Source organism: Suncus etruscus, chromosome 7, assembly GCF_024139225.1.
Source record: "Suncus etruscus isolate mSunEtr1 chromosome 7, mSunEtr1.pri.cur, whole genome shotgun sequence".
NCBI classification, from domain to species: domain Eukaryota; kingdom Metazoa; phylum Chordata; class Mammalia; order Eulipotyphla; family Soricidae; genus Suncus; species Suncus etruscus.
Window position 1 is genome coordinate 14,467,125 of NC_064854.1, and position 23,670 is coordinate 14,490,794.

The following is a 23,670-nucleotide window of genomic DNA, read 5'->3' on the forward strand; positions in this document are numbered from 1 at the left end:
TCTTAGTCTTCTAGACCCTAAATAGCGAGAGAAGCAACATGGGCAATATCAGCACTGTCCATTTTACTCCCTAGTGCAGGGCACAGAGGGTGGGACTAGTGGCTGTCAATCTCTCTGGGCAGGAAGCACACCTTACCCATCCTGCTCCTAGGCCCAGGGCACAGCACTTGAATGGCCCACCTTGGGAGAAGCAGATCAGAGCAGAGACTTTTGTGAGCCATACACTTTCCAGAACCACAAAAGAAAGATGCTCATTATGTGACAAAAGTCCAACCTCGATCTGTTAGCAAAGAGACTCTCAAACAACACTGATGTCCAGGTACATTATGATTAAGGTGAATCCCTCAAAACACTGTGAAATGGTATGAAATGCATAAATTTTCTAGCAAATCAAACTGAGGGGAGAAGGAATATGGAGGTTCATGCATGCTCTGAATACCCCTGTTTATGGGAAGAGGCAGTGGCAGAAATGTGGATGGGTCTTTCAGAGTTTGGCCGCACTTAGGGAGACCCACCAAATGCTTTAACAGCAGCCATATGTCTTCACATGAAAGGGGACAGAAAACAGGAGAGGGCCTTTCTCTGTGACATTTAAGATAAGAAGTTTGTCCCAGGGGGCCAGTCTGCATGTTTCACTGAGCCCATGGAAGGTCACACAGAATCAACAGAACAGCCACCAAAAATGGAGTTCTTTCAGTTCTTTCTTTCCCAAAGTCACCATATTGGCTTCAAGAAACCATGTGGCTAGGGTCATGAGATTTGCTTCTATCTCTAGGAAATACCAAGATCAGCTCTTTCTTCCTTTCTTCTTTCTTTTTTCTTTCTTTTTTTTTTTCTTTATTTTAAGAAAGAGGACAGGGTAAAGTTAAAGTGGAAGCCCAATCACCCATAAACAGAATTCTCGGTAGACCCATCGATGATATCCCAGCCTTGATCTTTCAACCAAAGAAAATTAAGAAAAACAAAACTGAACCCATGTACAATACAATTAATTTGTCCCTCAAATCCCCAGTTGTATTACATACTATTTCTTAGCAGCACACAATATAATCCAAAGAGATTAGACTTATGTAACTCCTTAAACATTGAGGGCAAAGTACATTTATCTAGTTCCATGCACATGCTTGCTAGTTTAAATTAACCTCAAAAGTTTTAGTGGGTTGTTTTTCTTAAGGATTGGAGTCAAGGGAAAATAGTAAAAAATGGTGTTAGAGTGGCATTTGTTTGCATAGGTCCATCAAAATATAAGGGACATGGAAAGAAAAATTATGGTCTAAATACAAGGAGACCCTACCCCTGAAGTTTCCTGGCACAGGACTGACTCTAGGCTCCAGGCAAACTAGTTTGTCCAATTCAAGTCATCGTCTGTAGTGGCAATACACCTCCATTCCTCACATAGACTCTGTTGTTGGTATCATGCTTCTGTATTAAAGGTCCTGGAGTCTACATATCTCATATTGCAGTCAGGATGGTGCAGAGCATCCTCTCGTTTCACCTCACACTTAAGGGGCACTAGAGAGAACCATGTCCTGTAGAGCAGGTCACTGTTGTTGTCAAGTCTTCTCAGTGTAAACGGAAGTCTCTTTTTAGGAGGTCGATGTCAGACCCCTGGTAGTGTCTTTCCTGGTAGAGGACTGCTTCCAGCTGTTGCTATAAAAGACCTTGGATGTTTCGTAGATAGCTTGCCTGATTCTAGCGTGAATGGAGGATGCCCATTCTTCTGAGGCCCGTGCCAGGTCATTATATCAATGTTCAGGGTGTAAGGTACATTGTACTGAGATTTATTAGATAAGAACTTATCTGTAGGTATAGTGTTTTCCTATTTTAATGTGTCTATGCAAAGAAGGATCAATGCCATGAAGCGTTATTGGTGCATCTGGAGGCAATAGGAACAAGACCAGCAATTTCCATGACATAGTTCAATCATAGGCATTAAACTGAGGGACAGTTCCACCAACAATCCTTACTGAACAGCTTACAAAGAAAAGACAAGATGAAAAGTGGATAGAAACATCATGGTAGAAGAATATAGAGAGAGTTACAGCGTTAAAGAAAATATACATAAAATATTCAAAAGATATATGTGTTCAATTTATGTCCTTCTAAATAGTTCTGGGATTGTTAGATCCACTGTATGTCTTTGGTCTGAGAATAGAACTGTGTATTATTGAAGTTAAGAAGGGTAAATCGGGGGTACTGATGGTTGGGAGGAGTATATGTTCCCCCGCGCGGTTTGCATCATGTAGACTAGTATGAAATTGCCAGTGACAGCCTGAGTATAACTGACCAGCTATCTGCCACCCCACAGATCAAACACCACCCCCCAAGCCAATCTCAGGAGCTCAAGCCCCACCCTAGGCCAATCTCCGCAGCTGGCCTGGGAGTGGGGAAAACCCAGGGTGCCCCATCAGGTCCTCCCAGAAACCCACCTGGAGATCCGGAGGAAAGGGGGAGAAGGGGGTCGGGTGACCCAGGTCCGGGCCCCCCTACCCTAGGCCGGGCCAAATGGCCCCTGGCACATACGGAGGTCTGCCAGGAGCCAGCCCGTGCCGGCTGAAAATCCTGCCCCAGGAAGGGAGGAAGGCCCTCCCAGGCCCAAAGGACCAGAGCTCAAGACCCACCCTAGGCCAATCTCCGCAGCTGGCCTGGGAGTGGGGAAAACCCAGGGTGCCCCATCAGGTCAGGTGCCCAAGATCAGCTCTAATCATCGTTCCCACATTCTTAGCTTAGGAGGCAAAAGAAATCCTGACAGAGCTCACTATGCAAGCAAGTGCATGCAAATTGGGTTCTGTATCTCAGTGCAGCTCAGCAAACACCAATAAAACAAGTATGCCCTTGTTATAAATCAAGTTCAGCAGCATATTGAGAGGGTTCTAGATTATGACCAAGTGGGATATATTCCTGAAATTCAAGAAAGGCTTAACATATAAAAATCAGTGTGACATATTTTAGCAACAGATTGAAGGGGAAAAATATAGTGAGGCAAAAATACATCACCTAACAAGAATCCACATCTCTTCAATGAAAAATCAATGAAAATAATGAAAGAAAAGAAGATCAACATAATAAAAGTAAAACAAGAAGACCCACAATGAAGACCACACTCTGAAGTGAAAGACCAAGCTTTCCATCTAAGACCAGGAAGAAAAACAAGGGAATACATCTTTGTCCAATGGTACTGGAAGTTCTAGCAGAAGTAATCAGTTATGAAAAAGAATTCACACAAGTTGGTAACAGGGAGAAAGATGAGCTCTTCACAGATAAAAAATATAAATATATATATTATATACATTATATAAAAATAAATATATGAGTGTGGCAGAACTCTGAAATATATATTTATTTACTACATAAATATATATGAAAAATATAAATATATATATTTGAGAAACCCAAAAAGAGTCCACAAAATATTCAGCAAAATATCAGGTCACAAAGCCAATGCAAAAATGTCAATTATGTTTATACACTATGTACACCTGAAAGAAAATCAAGAAAACTCTATTTAAAATAGCATCATAATTAATGAAATATTTTCTAATTAAGGTAAAAAAATTATACAAAGAAAACTGTAACTATTGCTGAAAGAAATGAAAGGAGGTAGAAACACACCATATTCAGAGATGCCAAAGATACTGAAAATGATACACATACCATCTCACATCACAGAGACTGGCACACATCACAAAAAAAAAAAAAAAAAAAAAAAAAAAAGAACAACAACAACAAAAAAAAACAAGAACAATCAGGAATGTGGGGAGAGAGAAAGGAATTTTCATTCACTGTTGGTGGGAATGCCATCTAGTCCAAACTTTATGGAAAACAATATGGAGATTCCTCAAAAAACTGGAAATTGAACTCCCATATGATCCAGCAATATTACTCCTAGGGATATATACAAGAAACACAAAAACATAATGAAAAAAATGCCTTCTGCACACCTAATATTCATTACAGCATTATTTACAATAGCTAGAATCTGGAAACAACCCAGATGCCCAATAACCAATGAGTGGCCAAAGAAACTGTGGTACATATACACAATGGAATACTATGCAGCTGTCAGGAAAAATGAAGTCATAAAATGATCCTATACATGGATGTACATGGAAACTATGCTGAGTGAAATAATTTGGAGAGATAGACACAGAATAGTCTCACTCATCTGTGGGATTTAAGAAAAATAAAAGACATTATTGTAGTAACACCCAGAGACAATAAAGATGAGACTGGAAAGACTGGCCCACAAGATAAAGCTTACCACAAAGAGTGGTAAGTTTAGAGAAATAACTATACTAACAACTATCATGACAATGATAATGAATGAGAGAAATCGAATACCTTTCTCAAATACAGGCGGAGGCTGGGGGAGGTGGGAGATGGGAGGAATTAGTGATGGAAATGTTGCACTGGATAAGGGGGGGTGTTCTTTTTTTATAACTGAAACCCAACTACAAACATGTTTATAATCATGGTGCTTAAATAAAGATATTATTTTTTTTATTTTTATTTTTTTTTTGGTTTTTGGGCCACACCCGTTTGACGCTCAGGGGTTACTCCTGGCTATGAGCTCAGAAATCGCCCCTGGCTTGGGGAGACCATATGGGACGCCGGGGGATCGAACCGCGGTCCGTCCTACGCTAGCGCTTGTAAGGCAGACACCTTACCTCTAGCGCCACCTTCCCGGCCCCCCCCCCTTTTTTTTTTTAAATAAAGATATTATTTAAAAAATGATAGACACAATAAATCTTTATCAAACTTGCAAAAATTAATTTGGGGGTAGGTTACACCCAGTAATGCTTGGGCATACTCCTGGCTCTATTCTCCTGGATCATTCTTGGAGGGTGGTAGGAATAGGAGGACCCTTAATGATGACAGGGACAGAACCTGGGTTGGCCAAATGCAAAGCAAGCACTTTATTCACTGTACTCCCTCCAGCCCCTAGGGAAAAAAAATTATTTTGTTTTGTTTTGGTTCTGAGACCATACCAGGTAGTGCTAAGAGCTCACTCCTGGCTCTACTTAAGAGTGACCCAGGGTGGTATTCAGGGAACAAACCTGGTACTGAGAATAAAAACCAAGATTGGTGGGATGTACAAGTGTTTTAATCCTATACTATCTATTCTATATATAATCTGATACTATACTATCTCTCTGTTCTTAAAAATAGAAATATCTTTAATTTTGAGAGGCCACATCCAGCAGTGCTTAGGGCTTAGCTCTTAGCTCTGTGCTCAGGGGATTCTCCTGGCAGGGCTTAAAGAACTATGTGGATGTGGGAGACTGTAATCAGGGTTAAGAGCATGCAAGGCAAGTACTGTACAATCTCTCTAGCTCAAGTTATAAAATTCATAAGGACTTTCAAAAAAACCATAATTATTCTAAACCACCTAAGAAGTTAAAGAAAATCATATTTCCTGATTAAAAAATGGATTACAGGGGTCAGAGGTGATAGCACAGCGGTAGGACATTTGCCTTGTACATAGCTGCCCAGGTCAGACCTAGGTTCTATCCCTGGCATCCCATATGGTCCCCCCAAGCCAGGAGAGATTTCTGAGCATGTATCCAGGAGTAACCTCTGAGCGTCACTGGGTGTGGCCCAAAAACCTAATTAAATAAAATTTTTAAAAAACGGATTACAAAGGCACATAGGGAGGTACTAGCACAAGAAACAGACGTACATTTCATCCAAATGTGGTCAAATCCTATATGACCAGGGTATCAAGGCTATTCTATGGGGAAAGGCAGTCTTTTCTACAAATGCTAGTAAACTGGATAATCACATGTAAAAGAATAGTTTAGATTCTTAGCAAATATAATTTACAAAATTCAATTCAAATTAACCAAGAATATAAATATAAGGCATAAAAAGCTATAAAACTCTTAAAAGAAATAGGAGAAAATCCACTAGACCTTAGATTTGGCAACAAATTAAATTCTTGGACATCACACCAAAGAGAAAGGTGAGAAAAGAAACAGTGTTCAAATTGGACTTCATAAAATAAAAATAAAATTATACTACATAGACTAAATAGTAAAAAGGCAATCTACAAATGGGTGAAAATATCTGTTAACCATATATCTCATCAGAATCATATATCACAATACAGGGAATCTCTATAACTCAACAATAATACCTCCCTTTCTCTGAACATTGCTCCAGTGTTTATTTTGGTGTCACTGGCTGACCCATGAAATGGTGATGAATCTCACAGCTAAGAGGAGACCTGTAGACCCCTCACATGCACCTGCTCTGAGAAAACAATCATCTCACCTTCACTCCAGCTAGCATCCCTGTGGTGGACACGCTGAAATCAAGATAGGCGAGCGTGTCTGGGTTGGACGGTTTGTAGATCTGAGCCGGCCGCTTCTTTGGCAAATCATCTGAAGAGCACAGCACAATTTCAGCAAACTGGCTGGAGGAGAGCAGAGAGCCAACTGCCTGGCTGCTGCTGGAACTTACCTGTGTCCAGGATGGGAGGCCATGCCCTGATATCTACAGCAGCAGCAGCCTCCCTGGACCGTAGCAATTTACAGATGAGCTGTGTTGTCATCAAACAGGCAGAGCGACTCACCTGGGAGTTGGAAACAAAGAGTGAAGAGAAGGGCTAAGTCATAGGGCTGTGCCTAGCACATAGGTCCCTATCCAGCAGGCAGTACTGTGAAGCACTGAGGGCACAGAGAATCTAGTGGGTCAGGCTTGGTGAGTCATACCAAGGATCAGGGGACTGAGAGCAGGGGATGGCAGCTCATCAGGCTGAAACACATGCTTCACATGCAGGAACTCGGGTTTGATCCCTGGCACCACAATGGTCACCTGAATGCTGTCAGCAGTGAGAGTTAAGTCCACGGTAGTACCTGAGTACTACCTGAGTACCACAGAGTATGACTCGACCAAAGTCCAACCAGAAAAAATATAAAGGAAAGAGGCCTGGGTGAGAGTACAGCAGGAAGAGAGTTTGCCTAGCATATGGCAGACCCGTACTCAGTCCCTGGCATCTCATATGATATATATGTTATCTAGAGGACTGACAGGAATGCTTCCTGGATGCAGCCAGGAGTATCTCTGAGCACAAATGGTTGTGGCCCAAACCCAAAATAAGTAAACAAAGAAGAAAGAAAAAAGCCCACGGTGACTGATGTCTGTGACCATTTCTTGAACGGGGGTGGGGGGTGTCCTGTGATGGTTCTCTTGTGGGGTCCCTCATGACCCCCTCCTCACAATTCTCCAGGTAATAAAGAATGAGCATCCTTTGAGGCATGTACTATAGCAGGAGGCTCTGTGTGAGCCCCTGCAGAGCCCCATGATGTATGCTGCTCACCTGGTGGGTAGACAAAAGCCACATGGTCTCCACCCTGTAGAATGGATCATCAAAGCCTGTCTCAGACCAGGGCCTTTCTCAATAGCAAGTACTGGAAATGGTGCAACTTTGACTTGGTTTCCATAGCTGGGGGGAGGGGTACCATTGTCTGGAGAACTTTCCTCACTTACTGGAGGGTACTTCTCTCTCTGGGGGGCACTTTTGGCACATCAGAAGAACATAGGTGCCTCTGGGCTCTAAGTCTGTGCACAGTACCAACCCTGGTTCCCACAAGTAGATGAGAAGTCCCAGGAAGCTGAAGCTGAGGCCATACCCCATGCTCTTAGATACTATGGGTACCATGCACCTCACCCTGCCTCAGATTCCGTGGGCCAGGTAGCATTACCTCCACGATCATCTTCACGGTGGGCAGTGTAGTGGCAATGTTCTGCGGGTGAGGCGGGCGAACGGTGATGGGCACGCAGCCTGCATACAAGCAGCCATAGAAGGCTGCGATGAGATCGATCCCTACAGGGAGAAGACCCAAAGTGTCATTCAGGACACTGCATCTCCTGCACTCACCCATCTGAGCATTGGCCATCCAGGGACACCAGAAGCCAGCCACAGTAGCCCATAAAAGCACTTTCAGGCATGTCTTTAAGAAGCTGGTCTAAGATGTCTAGCTCTGTCGTGCAAGACTGAAGGAAGCCTAGAAAATTGTCTCCTCAGCAGAGAACTGAACCAACCTGGATCTGACAGCCTGAGCATCCTCTGAGGCATGTACTATAGCAGGAGGCCTATTTGTTATGTTATTAAGATGTATACATGTATACATGCATACAGCATGGGAGGCCCTGCACAGCCCCATGATTTCTGCTGCTCACCTGGTGGGTAAACAAGAGCCACATGGTCTCCATCTTGCAGGTGACCCCTCTCCATAAGCATCACGGCAATCTTCTCAGCTCGCTTGTGAAGCTGGACACAGGTCAGAGAGTTGGCTATGGTGCCCTGCACATCACAAGAGCACGTAGTAAGAGTCACCCTGAATGTTCCAAGGAGACAACTTAGGCCACACCCTCCTCGTATCACGCTCCACCTGTTCGGGTGTGCAACCTCCGCTCTGGAAAGTTCTCATTGTGCCCCTAAAAGAGGCTACACTCCAGAATCTTTACACTTGGATATTTCGCTCCCAAGGGCACAGGAAGGACACTTGGGGATGGGGCACCAACAGGCACTGTTATGGTGGACAGAACATCACAGGTACAGAAAATGCAAAGGAAGTGGCCTGCAGCATCACACCACACGAAGGGGAGCTGCAAGGATCACGAGTTACTGGAACAGCATGTCAGGGAGACTGCCACCCCCACAGCCATGCACAGGGTAGGGTGTGCGAGAGAACTTTCAGAAGGTGGAAAAAAGAACTTCCTTATTTACAATAATAAAACCCTAGGATCTGACTTAGCCAAAAGTATTCTTTAGAGAGCTGACTTGTGTTTAGTCAGTCCTCTGCAATCCAGCCAGGTAACATCTTGGAGGGGTAGACCCTGTTGCAGAGAAGAGGGTCAGCTAACACTTGACTGCAGCTGCTGAGTACATACAGGTTTCTTCAGAGGAAGGGTAAAAAGAAAATTAAAATAAGACACAAGCCAAGGGAATAAAATAAAGCTGGAGAAATAAATTTAGTTGAGAAGTGGCAAGTTCCTCAGACTAAAACCCATGTGTACAGTTCATATAATGCAATGGCCTACAGTAGACAAAGGACAAGACAAGCAAATCTTTATTTGAATACTTCATCCTATAGATGTCTGAAAGTGCACATATTAGCAAATTTGATTCCCATATAATTCCTTCTAAGTTTTGAGACATGACTTTTTTGTTTTTGTTTTTGGGTCACACCCGGCAGCACTCAGGGTTACTCCTGGCTCTATGCTCAGAAATTGCTCCTACAGGTTTGGGAGACCATATGGGACACTGGGATTCAAACCACCATTCTTCAGCATCTAAGGCAAACGCCTCACCACTGTGCTATCTCTCCGGCCCCTGCATGACTGTTTTCTGACAGAGTCTGTTAATCCACCTTTTAAAGAAAAATACAGTCCTATACTTGGGTCAGTGAAATGGTGTGGGAAGAGGAGGAAGGGTGAAGAGAAGCAACCTGCTAGTAGCCAAGCTAGAAGGCAGTTTGAGATGATAATCACAGGTCTGCATGTGTATTTCTGTCAAGTACCTGCCTGATCACAGGCAAGGTTCACTGATTACTTCATAACATCTAAGCTTTGTGACATCCTGAGGTCTGATAAGGCTGGATTATAATTTTTCCTTCCATATTGAATTGGTTTCTGTACTTTTGATTAACTTTGGGTCTTTAAAATGATAAACATTCATGGTATAAAAAGAGGTGTGCTACATTGTATACATCTTAATAACATAGCAAATGCTTAGTTGTATAGGTACATAAATATGACCAGGAAGGATATTTCAGACAAAACTGTGTATAATTGTATATGACTGTTTCTTTGTTTCTTGTTTTTCCCCCATATACTAGTAGACATGTAAACTTCTAAAAAAGAAAGTATTTTAAAAACATGAAGATTATGTGATACTTCTTTAAAAAATAAATGGTGCTGAGAAAACTGGTTGGACACATTCAGAAAAACTCACTCAGACCCTTTTCATGTACAAAAGTCAAATCAAAATGGATTAAAGATCTTGATATCAAATCCATTTTTATTTGACTTTGTACATGGCTATTGTTTACAATAGCCAGACTCTGGAAACAGCCTAGATGCCCCTCAATAGATGAATGGTTAAAGAAAATATGGCACATATACACAATGGAATATTATGCAGTCATCAGAAGAGATGAAGTCATGAAATTTTCCTATACATGGATGTATATGGAATCTATTACGCTGAATGAAATAAGTCAGAGGGAGAGAGATAAACACAAAATGGTCTCACTCATCTATGGGTTTTGAGAAAAATGAAAGACATTTGTGTAGTGATTCTCAGAGACAAAATAGAGGTGTATTGGGAGGGTCCAGCTCCTGACATGAAGCTCACCACAAGGATCATGTAGTGCAGTCACAGAAATAATTACAATGAGAACTATCTTAACAAAATGTGACTTAATGAGGGAAGTAGAAAGCCTGTCTAGAGTACAGGCCAGTGTGGGGTGAAGAGGAAGGACACTTGGGATATTGGTCATGGGAATGTTGCACTGGTGAAGGATTTATCTATATTAAAAGATGAAAATAAGGGGGTGGTGAGGTGGCGCTAGAGGTAAGGTGTCTGCCTTGCGAGCGCTAGCCAAGAAAGGACCACAGATCCCCCCCATATGGTCCCCCCAAGCCAGGGGCAATTTCTGAACGCTTAGCCAGGAGTAACCCCTGAACATCAAACGGGAGTGGCCCAAAAAAAACAAAAAACAAAAAAACCAAACAAAAAAAAGAAAAGAAAAGAAAAAAGAAAGAAAGAAAAGAAAAGATGGGGCCAGAGAGATAGCACAGCGGTGTTTGCCTTGCAAGCAGCCGACCCAGAACCTAAGATGGTTGGTTCGAATCCCAGCATCCCATATGGACCCCCGTGCCTGCCAGGAGCTATTTCTGAGCAGATAGCCAGGAGTAACCCCTGAGTGCCGCTGGGTGTGGCCCAAAAACCAAAAATCAAAAAAACAAAAACAAAAAAAAGAAAGAAAGAAAAGATAAGGCCTCCCAATTCTTACTACAGGCTGTGTTCTTTACACTGACTGTATAAAAAGAGGAGGTACAGTAAATGCACCCCATATTCACCTCAACCTAGGACCTTTGCCTGGTCTGTATTGTGAATTGGAGGACAAAAAATCTTGATATCAGATATAGATCCATAAATTATACTAAATATAACATGCAGAACACCCTAATACAGCATCTAGAGTCATCTTCAAGAATTCAATGGCACTGACTAAGCAAACACAAGTAAGATAAACCAACCAGATTACATCAAAGAAGCTTCTCCATCACAAAAGAAACAATGACTTGTGCCATAGTACAGCAAGTAGGGAATTTGCCTTGCATACAGCCAACCTTGGTTAGGTCAGTGACATCCCATATGGTCCCCTGAGCCTGCCAGGAGTGACTTCTGAGCAGAAACAGAAGTGTGAAGCCTAAAGTAGAAGGGATTCCATTTTGTCAAACCAATGTTAAGTTTCCATTTAAGGCTAACAAGGCTAGGTTCCATTTAAGGGCTATTTTTCAATCCCAACAATAATGAGGCAGACTCCATGGCCCTATCAATCAATTATACCACCCTAGGCATCTAGTCATGATGTCAAAAGGACTTGATGTCTAAAAGGACATGGTGAAACACCCTAGAAACCCTCTAGACAACAGCCAATTGACTTAAAGGTCAAGACTTTCTTCTTCTAGCCTTATATAACCTGGCTTGTGACCCCGAAGGGGTGGAGTCACCTCTCTGGGAGATGGCCCTGGCCGGTCAGTTTGTAACTCATGGGTAGATGGAATAAAGCTTTGTTTTGTCTTATTTCACTTGTGTGGTCTCGTCTTTCGACTCTGGACCCTAACATTTGGGGGCTCGTTTGGGATCAAAGGACAGACCAACCAGATCACCAACACAGATACCAAGGTCTCATGGATATTCTGAGATGTTCTGGAGGTAGGTTGAAGACCTAAGGGAACAGACCCGAGGTCTGTTCAGGGTGTGACTCAAGGGGAAAAACTGGAAACAGAATTGCCCCTGGTCCGGAGGTAGCATGGGATGCCCACTCTTCCCTAGGATCATGGCAGAAACCACAAGGTTCGCAGCAGTAACAGCGAGGTTTGTATATGTCCTGAGGTCGTGGCAGGAGTTGCAAGGTATTAAGGACTCCCATTGACCGATTGTTCTAAAGAAGGTCATGACAGGAGCTGTGAGGTTTGGGGGGGTAAACAATTGTACATCCCTTCATCTGTATTGGGTACTCAGCTCTTATGGTGGTTAGGGCCTTATAATAAAAGCTGCATGTCTCCAGGCTTCTACTGACTGGCTGTGGGTCATTTCCTTGTCATTACCCTGATACCTACAGGCACTGGGCTGGCCGAGAAAGGTCTCACCATCCATCCATACACCTCATGGACTCTATAATTAATTTAATACAACATACTGGTGCTCAAACTTGGATTTGAATTCTGGACCCTAGAAGACCTCAAGATGGTGAGATTACTTGTCTTGTGGTTAAATTTGGCTCTTTTCAGCTGGAGTTGAGACTGGAGAGTCTAAAAGTTTGGGCCACATAGCACCTTATCTAAGCATGATAGAGATCCCTTCTGGTGGCAAAGTGGGCAGTGAAGTGGGGGGGGGGGGTGCTGAAAGCTTGGAACACCCCCCTCAGAGGCCTAGAACCGAGACTGTTCTGCAAAAGGTCCTTTTTCCGAGGACCTCAGCCTCCCAATTTGCAGAGACTTATAGAGGCCACTGATTAAGAAAAGATGAAAAAAAAAAAAAAAGACTTTATTGATGGCAGACTGACATCTAAATGATGACCTATAGCCCCTGATATGAATTCCGGCTTTGGAACTAAAAGACTTTCAGATTAAGACCACCTTGCCGGGGCCGGAGAGATAGCATGGAGGTAAGGCATTTTGCCTTTCATGCAGGAGGTCATCGGTTCAAATCCCAGCGTCCCATATGGTCCCCCGTGCCTGTCAGGAGCAATTTCTGAGCGTGGAGCCAGGAATAACCCCTGAGCGTGCCGGGTGTGACCCAAAATACAAACACACACACACACACACACACAAAAGACCAACTTGCTTTAAACTCCCTGACGGTGGCAGCAACAGCAGCTGCAAGAGCAACAGCTAACGAGCAGGCAAGAGACAGTGCCCATGGCTTCAGCCCTGAACCGCCTGTGGGGCCCGGGGTTCCATGGATCCAAAGTCACGTGGCAAGCCCGCACTCCCTGGGGAGAAGCCCACAGCTTATCTGCCTCTGGACAATTTGGTAATGGGAAAAAAGAAGAAAAAAGGAGAGAAAACTGGCCAAAGCCCAACAAAAGATTTTTTAAAACCTCCTGTGTTTTAACTGTTAAAGGTTATCTCAATCTATTGTATTATTGTCTTGCTGGTTTAAATGTGTTTTATAGTTTTCCTAATTAATATTTTCCCTAATTGCTATAATGTTTTATGGAATATTTTAATGTAGTAGCCTGTTTTCATACTGGTTTGTTTTGTTTTTTTTGTTTTTTGTTTTTTTGATTTTGGATCACACCCGGCAGTGCTCAGGGGTCACTCCTGGCCCCACACTCAGAAATCGCTCCTGGCAGGCTCAGGGGACCATATGGGATGCCGGGATTTGAACCACTGTCCTTCTGCATGAAAGGCAAACACCTTACCTTCATGCTATCTCTCCGGCCCCACACACTGTATTTAAATGTTCTTGTCATTTTGTTTAGGGAAGTTTATAATGAAAGGAACTAAGGATGTTCCACTATAAAAGTGCTTGGTTAAATATCATTAAGAATTAAAAAAAATTATAAGGACAGATTCCCAAAAAAAAAAAAAAAAAAAAAAAAAGAAGAAGAAGAATTTAAACTACAGATGTTTTTTGTTTTTTTTTTGGTTTTTGATTTTTGGGTCACACTGGCAGTGCTCAGGGGTTACTCCTGGTTCTACACTCAGAAATTGCCCCTGGCAGGCTCAGGGAACATATGGGATGCTGGGATTGGAACCATAACCTTCTGTATGCAAAGCAAATGACTTACCTCCATGCTATCTCTCCGGCCCCTAAGCTACAGATGTATTTTGCAGAAAAGTTCTATTTATGGAAAAGGCTGATATTGTAATTTTACACTTTGAACTTTATGCTTTGGGGAATAATAGGTTCCTGCCTTTGGCTTGTGGAAGACAGGAAAACAAAAGTTAACCTTTCCTCTTCCGTTTTTTAAACAAGGAAGGGGAAGATGTTACCCCTCCCAAAGCCAAATGCTAATCTTACCTGATGGTCAAACCAGCCCATACCTGGGAGGGGCCATGGTTGGTAACAAAGAAGTTGCCTCAGGGAGAGAGCAGAAAAGAAGGAGCAGGAAGATGTAGAAGGGAGAGAGAGATCAGAGACAGCATGGAGACAGAGGCTGTTTAGCTTCGAAGCCACACATCCATGCACCACCTGGAACTTTATATTTAATATTTACTACAACACTCAGCGTGTTGTCATTGTCTCTCTGTCTTTTGTGTCAACTTGGTCAGGACTATGAGTCAGAATAATTCTAAGGAAAGTGCCACCCCCTGAGGTTGGTAAAATTTGGTTTGAGTTTAACAAAATTGTGTATTGTGCTTTTGTGCTTGTAGTTGAGTCTTGTATTTAGACATCTTTGTATAGTTTAGTTTACAAACAGCTGAGGAGCAGAGTGGAAGGATCAGGAAACACTGGAAAATCTCAATCAGCCAGTTAACAGAGGCTCAATTTGCCCCTAGAGACATGCGTCTTCCTTGACCAACTTTAGCTGGCCTCCTGCCATTCTTAGGTAAGACCAGAGGAACATCAATGGAGCTTATCTGCATGTGCATGGAGAAAAGGAAAAGGAGCAAGACAAAATGAAGGGGGAAAGTCCTGAGGAGCCATGGAGGTCAGACCCATGCTGCCTCTCTGTCAGATCCTCACTCCCAAGGGAAAAACACAAATCTTCATGCCTCCTCTTCTTTCTATGCATGCTGCAGGTCTGTGCATCAGTCCACAGGAATGCAGGCAGTGAAATGCACAGAGCCAGGCAATCTGAGCTGGATGGGGTGGGTGGTGAACAAGGGCTAGAGACAAAGGTACAAGCCTGGCCCCTTTCAATGGTGGGAATTGGCTGGAGAAGAGTAGAAGATAAGTTAGATGCTGATGAGACCAACAAAGAGAGGGGCTCTGGCTGGTAGAAAGCATTATTAGGACATGGGCTTTAGAAACTCAGACCTGAAGGAGTTAAAGTCCTCTTGAGAAGAAGCTATGGAAACTTTGAGAATGCCCAAGGTCTAGCTCTCTCTTTTACATATGTCCCACAGGAATTCCTCAGCTTTGGGCATTTATTTAATCTTTGCTAAAGAGTCAGCTGTAAATAACAGACTATTAGAAAAGGAAAAACTTGGCCATTTTAAAACTCCAACCAAGGGGTTGGAGAGATAGTGTAGAGGTAGGTCATTTGCCTTGCATGCAGAAGGACGGTGGTTCTAATCTTGGCATCCCATATGGTCCCCCGTGCCTGCCAGGAGCAATTTCTGAGCATAGAGTCAGGAGTAACCTGAGTGTTGCCAGTTGTGATCCAAAAAACAAAACAAAAAAAACCTCAAAGAGCAGTTTTGGTTTTTTTTTTGTTTTGGTTTTTGGTTTTTGGGCCACACCCGGCGCTGCTCAGGGGTTACTCCTGGCTCTCTGCTCAGAAATAGCTCCTGGCAGGCACAGGGGACCATATGGGACACCGGGATTCGAACCAACCACCTTTAGTCCTGGATCGGCTGCTTGCAAGGCAAACACTGCTGTGCTATCTCTCCGGGCCCCATTCTCTGTCTAATTAATCTGATCTTTTTCAGAAGTTGACAATGGCAAACCCAAACCAGTAAATTGCCTGTACCCCCATTAAAGGCTAAGGTAGCGTGAGTGTTCAACCCGTTTTGGTTTTGTTTGCAGGTAGAGTCTACAGTCCTTTGTCAGCCTGAAGAAGTTACAGAAGATAGACCTTCACCACATTCTCCCTTAATGGCTTCTAAGGGGGTGAAAGCTCTAGGTAAAATGTGAAAATTAAAAGGAATACTGCCAGGGGAGTAGGGGCAAGAGGGTCACAGAAAGTAATGAAAACCTAGCAGAAATTACAGCCTATCCAAAAAGAATTAGCACCAGATGTGTGAGGCATTTCTGTCAAACCCAGTGTAGGTAGGGCAAGAACCCTCAGAGCCCATCTCTCCAGGCAACTGGATTCTAGGGCTCTATGTTTTTGTCCTCTCCACTCCAACAGCTGTTAAAGTTGTAGGATTGAAGAAGACACAAGAACCGCCTTGTTCTTCAGAGTGGGGAGTCACCTGCTCAGATGAGAAATACCACCTGCAGATTCAGCAAACTTAGCTCCCAGAACCAGTGTAGAATGGAGATTTTCCTTATGCTCCTGCTGATGGCAGTGACCATGGGACATCTGGCTGGAATGAACACCTCCATTTGCTTGTGGACTATGCTTGAATTCTTACCCAGACTGTGAGTGGAGGATTTGTGGGTCAAACTGTCACCCCGGGGATCCCTCTCCTAAATTTTAAATTACAAAATTTGTTTAGGTTTCTAATAATGCTGCACAAGATTTCCTCACCCATTTTATTCAAATGAATAATCCGCATAAGTGCAGATTAAACTTGCATAGAGCAGTTAAGACGACTGTGCTAAGATGCTAGTATGTGCCAATAGGTAGGGACAGAGGACAGGACCTCCAGGAGAGTCGAGGATATGACTCAGGTCCAAGAGAAGAGGAGGGAATGTGAAGGCTAGAGCAGAAGGGACTCCATTTTGTCACACCAATGTTAAGTTTCCATTTAGGCTAATAAGGCTAAATTCCATTTAAGAGCTAAGTTTCTGGGGCTGGAGCAGTGACACAAGTGGTAGGTCGCTTGCCTTGCATGCGCTGACCTAGGACAGACAGTGGTTCGATCCCCTGGCATCACCAGGTATGGCCAAAACAACAACAACAACAAAAAGAGCTAAGTTTCTATCCCAACAATAATGACACAGACCAATGCTCTATAAACCACAATATACCGCCCTAGATATCTAGCCATAAAAGGACATGAGGAAACACCCTAGAAACCCCTAGACAATAGCCAATCACCTTAAAGGTCAAGACTTTCTGCTTCTAGCTCTATATAACCTGACTTGTGACCTCTAATGGGGTGTCACCTTTCTGGGAGGTGACCCTGGCTGGTCAGTTTGTAACTTATTGATAGATGGAACAAAGCTTTGATTTGCTTTATTGTAATTGTATGGTCTCATCCTCCAACTCAAACCCTAACAGAAGTAATTCCTGAGCACTGCCAGTGTGGCTAAAAATCAAACAAACAAAAAACAGAAACAATGACCAGAATTAAAAAAAAAAATCCTTGTGGCCAGATAGTACAGAGGGCAAATTAAAGTCAAAGTTAAAATTAATATATTAAGTATTTTTAACTTTAAAGTTAAACATGGCTTATTTGATGAGGTTTTTAATAGGAAAACTGGGTATTTGTGTTGTCAAGTAACACAAATATTACAGAGGATGCACTTTGCACAAATCTCATGCGGATTCGATCCCCAGCACCACACAGGTTCTTGAGCCCCACCAGGAGTAGTCTCTGAGCTTAGAGCCACGAATAAGCCCCCGAGCTCAGCTAGGTAGGGCCCAAAAATAAAGAAACAAAACACACCTAACATTGGAGAAATATTTACCTACCACTCATCTAATATAGGGTTAATATCCTACATATATAACACACTGATAAAACTTAGCAAGAAAAAAAACACAGGCCCATCAAAATTAAGGCAAAAATGTGAGCCATAGGAGATGGTCAAAAGTTACTAGAAAACAATCTCTGCATCATTTATGATCAGGGAAATGCAAAACAATGAGATATCAGCTCAAATCCATTAGAATGGTAACATCACAAAAGAAAAAAATAAATAATGTTGGTGTGGATATGGGGAAGGGGAACCTTCATTCACTACAGGTGGGAACGCTGACTGGCCCAGCCTTTTTGGGAAACAATACAGACACTTCTCAGAAACTAGGACTTGAGCTTCCACATGACCCAGCAATTCAACTTTTTGGGCATCTACCCCAAAGGCTCAAAAACTCTACTCAGAAAAGACATTTGCATTCCTATGTTCCATTCACACTATTCACAGTAGCCAAAACTCAAGAACAATCCAAGTATCCAAGAAGAGATGACTAAATAAAGAAATGATGGTACAGCCACACAATGGATAATACTTAGCACTAAGAGGAAATTGTGCATTTGGCTTCTAAGTGCATAGATTTGAAGTGTGTCATATTGAGTGAAGTTAGAAAGACAGGGACAGACACAGAAGGATCTCCCTTATCTCTAGGATATAAATAAGCATAGCAGGGGAATAACAAATAGCCAAAGAAAACAGAAGCTGAGAACTGGTTTTCTGAGGAAAGATTACCACAGGGGCATGAGGTTAAGGGTTAGGGGTGGTGAATAAGATGCTTTGGTGGAGGGTGTGGGGCTGAAGTATTATGCTTGAAAAACCTTACCATTAACAGTATTGTAAACTATAGTGCTTAAATTTTTTAATTGTTAAAAGAATTATTATAGAACAGGATCCACTACATTTTCTTTTCTAATATGAACATGAATTTGAGTTATACTTAAAAAACAAATGATTTTTGTTTTCTATTCCTAAGAATTAAAGTCTATAATGAAGCATAACCTTTACAGTTAAAAGGCTGGTGATTAAAAATAAAGAAAAATAAGTATCTCTTGTGTTTGCAGTTATCTGTATCATTCATCATTTTCTGGGAGGCGGAGTACTGTAAGAATGTGACACACACACACACACACACACACACACACACACACACACACACACACGCATGAATGCACACACACATAAATCCTAAAGGCATCTTCAGAGAAGGTCATCTCTGGGTTGTCTGAGGACAGAAGTGGAAGGCAGGGGCACAAGCACAAAGCACCAGCACAGCAGACTCACCCTACAGTTGAGCAGCGTGAACAGGACATGGTCAGGGGTGGTCTGTGCTCTCCATTGCAGGACTTCTGAGAGGAACAGGAACTGGAACAAAGCAGAGTGTTAGGTGTGGGTGGGTGGGCAGGTCTACTACTGACATATGGAGACCAGGGTACCTCAGTGCAGTTCCAACTGTCACAAAATAAGCAGTGACAGGGATCCTACATCAGGTTGGTGCCAGGTTCCACTAACAGGAGACTATCAGAGATGAGGTTAACCTCGGGAGGATCAGACCCTCTCAAACTACATTAGCTACTTCTCTGTAGTCTCTCCCAAATCTGTCACTGGTGGTGGCTATCTGCAGACGTCATTTAACAGCACTGTCAATCCCATAGGGCTGTGTCTCCTGCTCATCAGTCTGTGTGGGAAGTAGGTGAGGGGAAAGCACTAGTATCTGCATCTGGGAGGTCAGGAAACTGAAAATGTTGATACAGGAAACACCCATGCACAGTTGTTTTGTTTTGTTTTGTGGTGCTGGTCCTCATGCAGCACAAGGCAAGCATCTACTCTATGGCTGAGCTATACCAAAAGAAACAGACCTGCTCTGAGAGTGGGACTCAGTAATGCCCATGTAAGTAATCAACACCACTTATTAATCAGCTCCACATTTTGTAGGAGCCACAGGGTGGGACCAGTCCTTGGGAAATAATGGTCTTTAGTCTTGAGGCTAAAGACCTCAAGTCTAAAGACCTACCGTATTTTCCGGCATATAAGATGACTTTTGAAACAAAAAAAGTCAACCGAAAATCGGGGGTTGTCTTATATGCCGAGTATATCCCGAAAAATGTTTCAATATGCCGCTAAACAAAAATTGTCTGAATATTGCCACAAAACAAAATTTCCAACTTGATCCTGCACCAATCACTGCCAGGCTGCTCGGACCGCCTCTCTAACTCAGCCAATCTAAGCAGGCTTTTGATGCATGCAAATTAGACAATGTTCTGTACCGAATCTACACTGTCAAAAGCCTGTTCAGATCGGCCAGAGTCTGAGAGGAAGTCTATTACAGTATAACCTTTGAACCTTTGCTTGTTGTGATTGGCTCACTGTGGTACATGAGCACAGAAACACATGCAGCACATGCAGCATAGGAACGTTCTGTCTGATACAGTGAATATAGGCCTAAACCTATGTTTTAACTGCAAAATTAGGGGGGTCGTCTTATATGCCTGGTCGTCTTATACGCCGGAAAATACAGTAAGTCTTTAGTCTTAGGGAATCTGTAGCTAAAATAACTGTGTGGTATTGAGCACAGCTTTCTACTCCCAGAACTAGTCAGAATGTCTAACTCCTAAGCTAGGAGTTTGGTATTCCATTAACTCAAGAGCACAAGGTCACTGGTAGGACTGGGGCATCAGAAACAGGCAGTATCAGATAGGGTTAACACCAGTCCTGTGCTCTGAAAGATGCCTCAGAGTTGTCGGAGACTCCTAATAAAATTGGTGGGTAACTCCTTAAAGGAATAAGGTAGCAGACAGGAACAATATGTCATAAAAGGCAAAACTGCCTGCTGGATAAACAAAGAAAGGGGGTCAGATACCTCAGGGAGAGGAAAATTGTTCTTCAGATGGGCTGATCACACCTGGATGAAGACTGGATTAGATCCTGCTGAGGTGTTAGGGTCCAGATGGGAGAATCCAACACTCACCTTCCGGGCCTGGTCATTGTCTTCAATCTGGCCCAGGTCCCTGCCACTAGCCTGTGCAATTCTCTTCCCAGAAACCAGGTTCCCCACCATCACAGAGGCAGGACCAATCTCTGGAAAGGAAGTGTTAGGAGAGGACAGTTAACTTCCCATTCTAGGGAAAGCCTCAGAGGATAGGATAAAGGCAGGCACCAGAGGTATATGCATTAGGCCCCTGAGTAATGCAGAGTTCTTGCAGTATGCACCACAATAGAGAAATTTCAAAGGCAGTAAGCAGGCAGCCATGTCTGAGACCACTGAGGAAACTCCTTCAGGGATTATCTGGATCCTGACACATCCTGAGGGCAGCCTTAACCATGACTTCTATGCATGACTACAGGCATCTCTCAGACTAAGGTGGGGCCAGTGCTGCCAAAGGCACTTTATGGTGGCTCCTAATTCTGTTCAGGCCAGTAAAAAAAAAAAAGGGCAGGATAACAGTTCCTGTTATTCCTTCTACCACCATCAGCCACCAATCAACTCCATGACTGGGCCCTACAGAGTAGACAACATTCACTGCCTAGAAGCAGTCAAGATCAATCCTGACAATGTCCCATTCCTTCTTCACTGAGTGAAATTTCTTCAAGAGCTGAAGAAATGCTTTCACTATCTCTGGTTCTGGGGACCTTTCAGACAGTGCCATCGTCCACAGATCCTTTTGTTTCAAGACCTACACTTCCACTTGGACATGCACACCTACCAGGAGAGTGTGTACAGCTAGTGTGGAATTTGCATAACAAATGTAGGGTATCAGAAGAGGAATGTGCCAGGCAGAAATGAGGTCTGAGGAAGCAAAATGTACAGAGGAAACTTTCAGATAAAGTATAACAGTGGTGCTGCAGATTTGTATTTAATCCTTGGTTTAACAAAACACAAGTCAAAAGCTGTTCACTGTTCAGTGAAATGTTTAGACTTTTCTGATGAAACTCAAGTATGAAGTTATGTTTAAAATTAGAGTCCATAAGAGCTATGTGTCTTCTATCCAGACAGATGTTCTTAGACCACAGAGTCAGCAGTGCTGGTAAAGTAGCAGCTACCAACCCCAGTTCTTGCCTTTGCCCCAGAATGAGGAGCTGTATGGGTTCAGGCATCCAGAACCTGGTCAGTGTGAACATCAGCACAACTCTGCTGTGAAATCAAGGGGTCTAAGCTGGCTTGTGCTGGCAAGATGGACTGACACTAACTTCTGGCTCAGAATCTGCTCTGGGTCTTGGCAGTCTAAGGCTGCTGATCTCTGTGACACATCTTATATCATATGTGCTCCACTGAATCAGTTGAATTCCCTGTGTGCTGCCTTAAGATAAGAGGTGGGCAGGAGCTTGGGGGCGGGCGGAATAACAGAGATGGACCCTGGGGTGCAGCCCTGCTGAGTAGGGTGGGCAGAGCAAGGCCCCCCCCACTGCCTCAGGAGGCTACTGGAGGTAGCACAAACCTGGTTATAAGGCTCCCCTGTTTTGAGCAGCAATGGAAAGGAGCTTTTTTTGAGTCTTAGGGAATCTCTGCAAGCAGGGGCAGAGATGCAGAACCCAAACCAATGGGATTGGAGCAGCTGCTCCGCAGCCAGAGCTAATCCCTCCTCAACCTCCTTCCATGCATGGTCCTGGGAGGGGGAAGGTCAACAGGGACTGAGCCTGTTTCAGCAATGCCCAAGGTGCTGCTATTGCTCACTGAACAGATGAGCCATTGGCTTTCTCATGCATCTGTCTCATAAAGTAGTATGACATGGAGCATCAGGTACTTAACTGAGTATACACCTGCCATGCAGGACAAGGCAATTACAGCACCTGCCAATCACCTACATTTTAGGGGCTCTGTATGGGGCATGTAGAAGCATCCCATGTAAATGACTGACCTAACTAAAGTCAAGCTCTGGCCATTGATAAGTATGTGTGTTCACTCACAAATGTGAGTTCCAAGGGGCCCAGAAGTTATCTTGTCCAATTGTTAAGGCACTTAGAGAAACTAGGCAAGCCATGGAAGGTCAGCTGCAGGAATATTTGATTCCACTGTCATATTATTGAAAACAGCTTATGAAGTCAGACCATAACCCTCCAATATATATATATATATATTTATAAGAAAATAGGGGCCGACGAGATGGCACTAGAGGTAAGGTGTCTGCCTTGCAAGCGCTAGCCAAGGAAGGACCGCGGTTCAATCCCCCAGTGTCCCTCCAAACCAGGGGCAATTTCTGAGCGGTTAGCCAGGAATAACTCCTGAACATCAAATGGGTGTGGCCCCCCCCAAAAAAAAAAAAGAAAAGAAAATAGGCTTCCTGTTCTCCTGTCCCAATCCCTGACTGTTCCAATTTCTGACACTGGTCAAGTGACTCAAGCCTTGTAGCCTTCAATCATATTGCAGAATCAATCCCATTTAAATGTTTGCCTGGGGACTGGAAAAATAGAACATAAGATAGGGTAATGCCTTACATGGGGAAACCTGGATTTGAATCCCAGCAACCCAAATGCTGAGCCTGGTAGAGTGATCCCTGAGTACAGAGCCAATGTCACTATGTACCTAGAGTATTACGGTGAAAGATTTGTAATCCACTTTGGTCAAAATAAAAATTTATTATATAAAAAAAAAAGAGTAACCCCTGAGAACTGCTGGGTGCGCTCAAAAAAATTTGTAAAACAAAGGAAAAATTTTTAAAGTTTGCTTGGATTCAATGGTCCCGAGTCTGCCAGCAGCAATTTCTGAGTGTAGAGCCCTGAGCGCTGCCGGGTATGCCAAAAACAACAACAACAACAAAAATTTGCTTGGATTCTGTGGCACAAACCCTGGCCTGTGGGTCCCATGAAGCTCATAGGCAGAGTTTTTCTCAGCACTAGGCAAACTAGAGAATGCCCGGTGGAGTGTCTCATGAAAGGGAAATGGGCCACACTGTCACCTAGCCATTTGTTCACCCTGAGGGAATGCCAGGTATTAAAGAACCAGGTGCTGGCTGTTG

The 23,670-nt window shown here is 43.3% G+C and overlaps 1 protein-coding gene and 1 non-coding gene across 2 annotated transcripts in view; one reads left to right on the forward strand and one right to left on the reverse strand.

Annotated features, from left to right (window-relative positions):
- Window positions 1-23,670, reverse strand: part of DIP2C (disco interacting protein 2 homolog C) — a 218,281-nt gene that overhangs the window by 21,737 nt on the left and 172,874 nt on the right. The window contains 6 exon segments of the mRNA XM_049776291.1: window positions 6,274-6,383; window positions 6,463-6,574; window positions 7,707-7,828; window positions 8,185-8,308; window positions 19,001-19,081; window positions 20,685-20,794. Of these exon segments, the coding sequence (XP_049632248.1) occupies window positions 6,274-6,383; window positions 6,463-6,574; window positions 7,707-7,828; window positions 8,185-8,308; window positions 19,001-19,081; window positions 20,685-20,794 (659 nt within the window).
- Window positions 11,008-11,140, forward strand: LOC126014745 (small nucleolar RNA SNORA51). Its single transcript, XR_007497743.1, has one exon. It is a non-coding gene; the product is annotated as a small nucleolar RNA SNORA51 (small nucleolar RNA).